General features: G+C 38.2%; 1 protein-coding gene across 1 annotated transcript in view; it reads right to left on the reverse strand.

Moving 5' to 3' along the window:
- Positions 1-8,125, reverse strand: part of LOC106867208 (solute carrier family 25 member 36) — a 61,009-nt gene that overhangs the window by 22,146 nt on the left and 30,738 nt on the right. The window contains exon 3 of the mRNA XM_014912015.2: positions 1,930-2,007. Within this exon, the coding sequence (XP_014767501.1) occupies positions 1,930-2,007 (78 nt within the window). The remainder of the gene's footprint in view (positions 1-1,929; positions 2,008-8,125) is intronic.

Here is an 8,125-nt window from a genome sequence, read left to right on the forward strand (position 1 = left end):
ATATATATATATATATATATATATATATATATATAAAATTATGATATAGGGTATCTAAGAGATACTGCCACGCTGGAAAAAGCAGTCAAAACTTGACTCTAAAACAACATTAAATGTTCATACAGCACCATGAGAGAAGACGAAGAGACAAAATAAACTATCAAAAATTATTTTTGCTAGTTTATTTTGTCTCTTCGTCCTCGTTCTTTGTGCTATATGAACATTTATTGTGGTTTAGAGTCAAGATGTGGCTGCTATTTCCAGCATGGCAGTATCTCTTAGATACCCTAAATTGTAATTTTAAATAATTGTTACCTTTGTTGGTTTTTATTCTCATGCTGGCCACTTGATAAAATCGATATTTTATATATCGATCTTATCCTTATTTATATATATATATATATATGCTGCTTGTGGGCCGAGCTTGAGGATTGCATGAAGGCACCAGACATGTTATTAAATTTGTCAGAGTTGTTTTTCACTGCATCAAACTATTAGTAGCTCAGAAAAATACACTATGTACATATGTGAGTGTGTGTAAGACACAGAGAGAGAAAGTATGTGTGTATTTAAGAGGATCGATTAAAACCAGGGAATATCAAATTAATGGCTAATAAGGTAAAATACAAATCAGCAGGTGAACAATGTCCCATTGACCTATACTGTCCAGTAGCAGGTCAGTATTTGAACAAGATTTGAGATTCCCTGTTGTGCTTTGCATTATCTTATTGATGTTGCACTTCATATATACCTGCTTATGTGATGCTGCAATGCAATAAAATCTCTTAATGAAATGATTGTAGCAATACCATATAATCTATTTGTTGGTTTCTATTGTTGTGTGTGTGTGTGTTTATGTTTGCTCCGTCACCACTGCTTGGCAACTGATGTTGGTTTGTTTACATTCCCATAACTTAGTGGTTCAGCAGAAGAGATCAACTGAGTAAGTACAAACCCTAAAAAATAAGTACTGGAGGTTGATATTCAAGGCAGTGACAGTGTGGCTGCAGTCCAATGATTGAAGCAAGCAAAAGATAAAGAAAGTGAACTAACACTGAAGAGATCATACTTGCAATCAAGAGACTATCAAAAATCGCTGACATGGCCGATGAGAGTACTGCCCGATTGGCACTTGTGCCAGTGGAATGTTAAAAGCACATCCGAGTTTGATCATTGCAAGGGCCACGGGTAGGCTCCTGTGCTGGTGACACATGAAAAGCACCATTTGAGCATGGTCATTGCCAGAACCGCCTGGCTGGCCCTTGTGCCAGTGGCACGTAAAAGCACCCACTACACTCTCGGAGTGGTTGGCGTTATTTAGCTGTAGAACCTTTGCCATATCAGATTCAACCTGGTGTAGCCTCTGGCTCACCAGTCCTCAGTCAAACCGTCCAACCCATGCCAGCATGGAAAGCAGATGTAAAATGATGATGATAATGTGAATCATTAACCAGAACTCCATTGGTTACAATGATGAGGGTTCCAGTAGATCCAACCAATGGTAACAGACTGCTAATGAAATTAGCAAGCAAGTGGTTGAACATTCCACAGACAGGTGAATTCAATGTTTGTTCTCCGGAAAATTAAGCACGACACAGTGTGAAAAGACTGGCCCTAAAAATACAGGAACGACTCATTTTTGCTAGCTGACTGAAATGGAGCAAAATGAAATAAAGTGTCTTGCTCAAGGACAAAATGAGGCACTGGAAATCAAACACACCTCACAATTATGACCCTAATAACTAAGCTACATAGCTTCAGATGATGTGAATCATTAATCAATAAATAAATATATTGATTAATGGAAAGTCTGAACTTCCTGCACACACACACACACACACACACACACACACACATCATTAGTAAATGTAATCGTAATAATTTATAAATTGCAAAAGACAAATAAAAAATAATCAGGAAGATATTTACCGTGAAGGAGCAACTCCAACAAGATTCGGGCCAAGTCCTTTAAATAATCCTTTTAGACCTTCTGTTTCCACTATGTGGCTGAAAAGAAATTTTAATACCATTATTATTCTTGCTACTACTACTACTACTACTACTACTAGAGTGTTACCTATCATACGATAGGTAACTCTAGAAATCTGTTTTAGTCACCGCGGCAAATATCAGGAAGTATGGCATATATATAATTATTACAATTTAGCATTTTATCAAATATTTTGGTGTGAATACAAAAATTGAAGAAGTACTAATTTTCAAATGAAAAATATTTATTTGTCATTTACTCCTCCTCCTTTATCTATATTATTGTCTATCCCACTATATGTGTGTGTTTGTGTGTGTGTGTGTAACATGTTTTTACTCATTGCCTACTACAATACCTAGCATGTGCCCTTATCCCACACCTGCTCCGTTAACTCCATCTCTATATTTTGCTTTAGTCTCACCCCTTTTTCTATATAATGGTAAAGTGTACGAGAGGGCAATGGTGAGAGAAATGTGTGGGGAGAAAATGTTTGATAAGAGGAGCACTGAGAATTTGATGGGAATGTGGCCATGCTGGACATTGCTCTGAAGAGTTTCATTGAACAAATCAACCCCAATAATTACTTTTCTAGTCTGGTACTCATTGACTAATTGTATCATTCTCTTTTTGCCAAACTGCTAAGTTACAGGGATGCAAACAAAACAATACTAGCTGTCAGGTGAGAGTGGCAAACACAATGGGCTTCCACACAATTTCTGTCTACTGAATGCATGCAGATAATACCTGGGTACAGAAGTGGAGGGTGGAACAAAGGGTGGTATAGGAGTGCACACTGATGTGTAGGAAGAAAAATATGGAAAGGTCAAAATGAATTCTGGTATACACAAAAGCTGATAAAAATATTGTCCCAGAGAGACTGCCATCAACACATACCATTATAATGCAATCTGATAGGAAACCATTGAGCCAGAAAACAAGAAATAGCTGGAACCTTTCGTGCAATCTCACAAGCATATGGAAATCCCAGAGATGAGACAGATGAGTCTATAATAGGTGGGTTGGTTTAGACAAGAAATTCATATTTCTTTATTGCCCACAAGGGGCTAAACATAGAGGGGACATACAAGAACAGACAAAGGGATTAAGTCGATTACATCAACCCCAGTGCGTAACTGGTACTTAATTTATTGACCCCGAAAGAATGAAAGGCAAAGTCGACCTTGGCGGAATTTGAACTCAGAACGTAACGGCAGACAAAATACTGCTAAGCATTTCGCCCGGCGTGCTAACATTTCTGCCAGCTCGCCACCTTGTAGACAAGAAATTCACGTGATTAGACACAGTTAAAAGCTTTGATGCCAAGGGCAATAACTTTCTTTCACCAAATGAGAGAAACATTAGAAAGTAAGACTTCAAGAGATTTGATGAAAGTCGTAATGATGGATAGAAGGAAAAATAGAGTTTTGAGATGATGGAGAAGATTGTTATTACTGGATTTGTTTATTATCTTTGAAACATGACAAGTTAATACAAGACATTTGTCAAACGTGTTGCCTTTCTTGAGAATGGGGCATAGGACATGCTGGAGCAAGCTTCCCAAGACCAGAATACATCACAGGAGAAATAGTCACTGTTTGGAACGTAACTTAAAATAATAGTTTTATATTTAAGAGATGAGGAATTATGTACATTATTTACCTTCGACGGATATTTGTCCTCAGCTTGTTTGTTGTTAACACAACGTTTCAGCTGATGTACCCTCCAGCGTTCTTCAGGTGTCTTGGGGAAATTTTGAAATTTTGAAACATCGAAAAATACCTTAGGAATGAGAACCCAGGTTCGAGATTTCCCCCAAGACACCCGATGAAGGCTGGAGGGTATATCAGCAGAAACACTGTGTTAACAACAAACAAGATGAAGACAAACATCCGTCAAATGTAAATAAAGTAAATGATGTAACTTAAAATGCTCTTATATAAAATTACGATTGAAGGTTTTAATTTAAATCCAAACACTTCAAATTTGGTAGTTCTACAACAGAATCAATCAGAGACTATTTCAGGAGGATTCACATCAAACAGGTTAAAAGAAAAAAAATTAGAATTCAGGAAATGACTATAAAAGTTTTACTATTTATTTCTTAATGAAGTTCTTCAAAATAAAACAACCTAGTAAGTTATAATATAATTTTTTATGACCAACTACTTAAGTTTCATTCATATAACTTCTTTATCATAAATCAATTTGGATATGCAGTTTGCCAGTCACAAGATTAAGCTTAACCTTTTTAATATTAAATATTAACCCGAGACCATTCACACTAAAGTGCTCATACTTACATTAAGCCCCCAATCAAAATATTTTAATATAAATGATAACACAAGATTTCAGTCGGTCAACACCAACAATATATCATATACCATGCTACAGCTTTTTTTACATAAACTTTTATAAAGTTCTTTACTATAGTAAAAAGTAGATGGAAAACTTGGGTAGTCTACTTATTAGAAATATAACAGTAGTGTTATGATTCAAACATAAGATGGTACAGGGCTGGAATTTCTTGTGGGGAAACGATCTCTGTTTAATTAGCAGGTTGAGGAACTTAGAAGCTTTTTTCATTTGTTTTTTTTTTTCCTAATAAATGCAGACACCACTGTGTTATCTGTCAAGACAAATTTTTACACCTGAAAACTCACACCTGAACAGACATGAATATTTATGTGTGCTTATGTGCAAGGCCAGTAACTGAAATTTTAACACTATACTCAGAGGTCTCAAATCACCAGGTTCATGCAGAAGTAACAGTATTTTCCACCCTGTAACTAAAGGTTTAATTTGATGAACCTCACCCTGAGGTTAATGAGTAGTGCAGAGGGAAAACAGTAACTATGATTTCAAACCATATGACCAAAAGATTGTCAAGGATATAGTGAGGTAACATATATAAGTGTGTGAATATAAGAAGTGTGCAGGTGTAACTAGGATTTTAAAAGCAATGGCCTGTTTTCTTATGGACAGTGGATGTTAAATAACTTTGGACTATAAGCAGACATATGGAAGCGCAATGGCCCAGTGGTTAAGGCAGGGACTCGCAGTCATAGGATCGCGGTTTTGATTCCCAGATCAGGTGTTGTGAGTGTTTATTGAGCGAAAACACCTAAAGCTCCACGAGGTTCCAGCAACGGGATGGTGGAGAACCCTACTGTACTCTTTCACCACAACTTTCTCTCACTCTTTCTTCCTGTTTCTGTTGTACCTGTATTTCAAAGGGTCAGCCTTGTCACACTGTGTCACGCTGAATATCCCTGAGAACTGCGTTAAGGGTACATGTGTCTGTGGAGTGCTCAGCCACTTGCACGTTAATTTCACGAGCAGGCTGTTCCGCTGATCGGATCAACAGGAACCCTCGTCGTAAGCGACGGAGTGCCAACAATAAGCAGACATAAGTCTGACTTTAAGCAACACAGCATCAATGCTCCACCGTGAATAAGTAAAAAAAATATTTAAATGAAGTGAAAACTACACAATCAGTTTAATGAGAGAACTGATTATATAAATTCCAGGAATGTTGGAATATTCAAAGAAATACAACTGAGTTGGCAGCCATGTTCATTAGGCAATGTATCAACACTTTGATGCAAAAATGTATCCCAATGTATGTACAAAACATGGTAATGGACAACACAGGAACATGCCTGTCCAGGTGTCAAGGAGATCAAAGAAAACCACACAAATAAAGGTGCAGGTATGGTTGTGTGGTTAAGAGGCTCACTCTGAAACTACATGGCTTCAGGTTCAATCTTACTCAGCACTTTGGACAAGTGTCTTCTGCTATAGCCCCTGGCCAACCATGACTTGTGTGAACTTGGTAGACAGAAACCGTGAGGAGGCCTGTCATGTATGTGTGTGCATGTTCTTTGCGTCCGTGTTTGTGCCTCGCTACTGCTGGTGTTAGTTTGTTTACATCCCCTTAAGCACCAGCTGAAAAAAGTAAAATGAGTTCTGAGGTCAATTTGTTCAACTAAAACCCTTCAAGATGGTATCCTCAGCATGGCTGCAGGTTAATAACGACTGAAACAAGAAAATGAAGAGAAAATATAAATATGAAAATCAAGAATAAGAGTCTTTGAATTCTAATAGACATACTCATTGATCTCTTCTAACCAAATAAGCAGCATTTGGTGTTTGAAGTAAAAACAGCACCCATAATAACTGGAGCCCTAGGTTGGACAAAGAACTTGAACAAAAAGTAAATGTCATACCAGGTGTCACAACTTTATAGTTGTTGTTGGCACTCCGTCGGTTACGACGACGAGGGTTCCAGTTGATCCGATCAACGGAACAGCCTGCTCATGAAATTAACGTGCAAGTAGCTGACCACTCCACAGACACGTGTACCCTTAACGCAGTTCTCGGGGATATTCAGCATGACACAGTGTGACAAGGCTGACCCTTTGAATTACAGGCACAACAGAAACAGGAAGTAAGAGTGAGAGAAAGTTGTAGCGAAAGAGTACAGCAGGGTTCGCCACCATCCCCTGCCGGAGACGCGTGGAGCTTTAAATGTTTTCGCTCAAAAAACACACACAACTCCCAGTCTGGGAATCGAAACCGCGATCCTATGACCGCGAGTTCGTTGCCCGAACCACTGGACCATTGCGCCTCCACTCAACATTTTAGAGAGCATAAAAATAAAACTAGTCCACATCCCATGCAAAGCAGTTTCAATTCAAAAGCACAGCAGAACTAGAACACTTTTTTGCACTCAACACATTGTCCATACAATCACCCCACAACAGACAAAATAAATGGTGCACAACCTACACAACATATTCTATACAACCGCCATCAATATTCTTTTCTACTCTAGGCACAAGGTCCGAAATTTCTGGGGAGTGGAGGAGTCAATTAGATTGACCCAGTACACAACTGGTACTTAATTTATCATCCCTGAAAGGATGCAAGGCAAAGTCGACCTTGGCGGAATTTGAACTCAGAATGTAAAGACAGACAAAATACCACTAAGCATATCACCCGGTGTGCTAATGTTTCTTATTTCTTTATTGCCCACAAGGAGCTACACAGAGAGGGACAAACAAGGACAGACAAACGGATTAAGTCAATTATTTCGACCCCAGTGCATAACTGGTACTTATTTAATCGACCCCAAAAGGATAAACGGCAAAGTCAACCTCAGCGGAATTTGAACTCAGAACGTAACGGCAGACGAAATACCGCTAAGCATTTCGTCCAGCGTGCTAATGTTTCTGCCATCATCAATATCAAAACACACAACACAAACCACACAATATACATGAAACAAGTGGCTGTGTAGTAAGTAGCTTGCTTACCAACCACATGGTTTCGGGTTCAGTCCCACTGCATGGCACTTTAGGCAAGTGTTTTCTACTGTAGCCTCGGGCCGACCAAAGCTTTGTGAGTGGATTTGGTAGACGGAAACTGAAAGAAGTCCATCGTATATATGCATATACCTATATGTATGTATGTGTGTCTGTGTTTGTCCCCCCAACATCACTTGACAACCGATGCTAGTGTGCTGGTTCGGCAAAAGAGATCGATAGAATAAGTACTAGTCTTACAAAGAATTAGTCCAGGAGTCAATTTGCTCGACTAAAGGCGGTGCTCCAGCATGGCCACAGTCAAATGACTGAAACAAGTAAAAGAGTAAAGAGTAAAAATTGTATACACACTGGCTCTTTTAGTAGTTACTAGCCAATTGGTTAACCAAGTATACTAAGTTATATAATAAGAAATAACGAAGGTGAAGCAAGTGACATTACACAATATGAAGACAGTGTGTGTGTCTGTATATATTTGCGTATATGTGTGTGTGTGTGTGTGTGCGTGTGTGTGTTTTTGTTTTTTTTCTTGAGAGAGTGTCTGTGTGTCTCCTTCTCTTGACCTTGCATGATAAGTTTTAAATAAACGTCACTATCATACAACTATTGTCATTCATGACCCAATATTCTACAAATCATGGGGAAATTACTTGGAAACAATAGAATGAGTAGAGAGTGGCTAAAGGAAGCAGTTTCAACAGCAGAAAAACCTGCTCCAATAATTTCGTTACGCTTGTGCTAGCATGGGAAAACAAATAAAATCAATGATTATGTGTGTATGTCTATGAATATATATATATATATATATATA

Source organism: Octopus bimaculoides, chromosome 6, assembly GCF_001194135.2.
Source record: "Octopus bimaculoides isolate UCB-OBI-ISO-001 chromosome 6, ASM119413v2, whole genome shotgun sequence".
Taxonomy (NCBI): domain Eukaryota; kingdom Metazoa; phylum Mollusca; class Cephalopoda; order Octopoda; family Octopodidae; genus Octopus; species Octopus bimaculoides.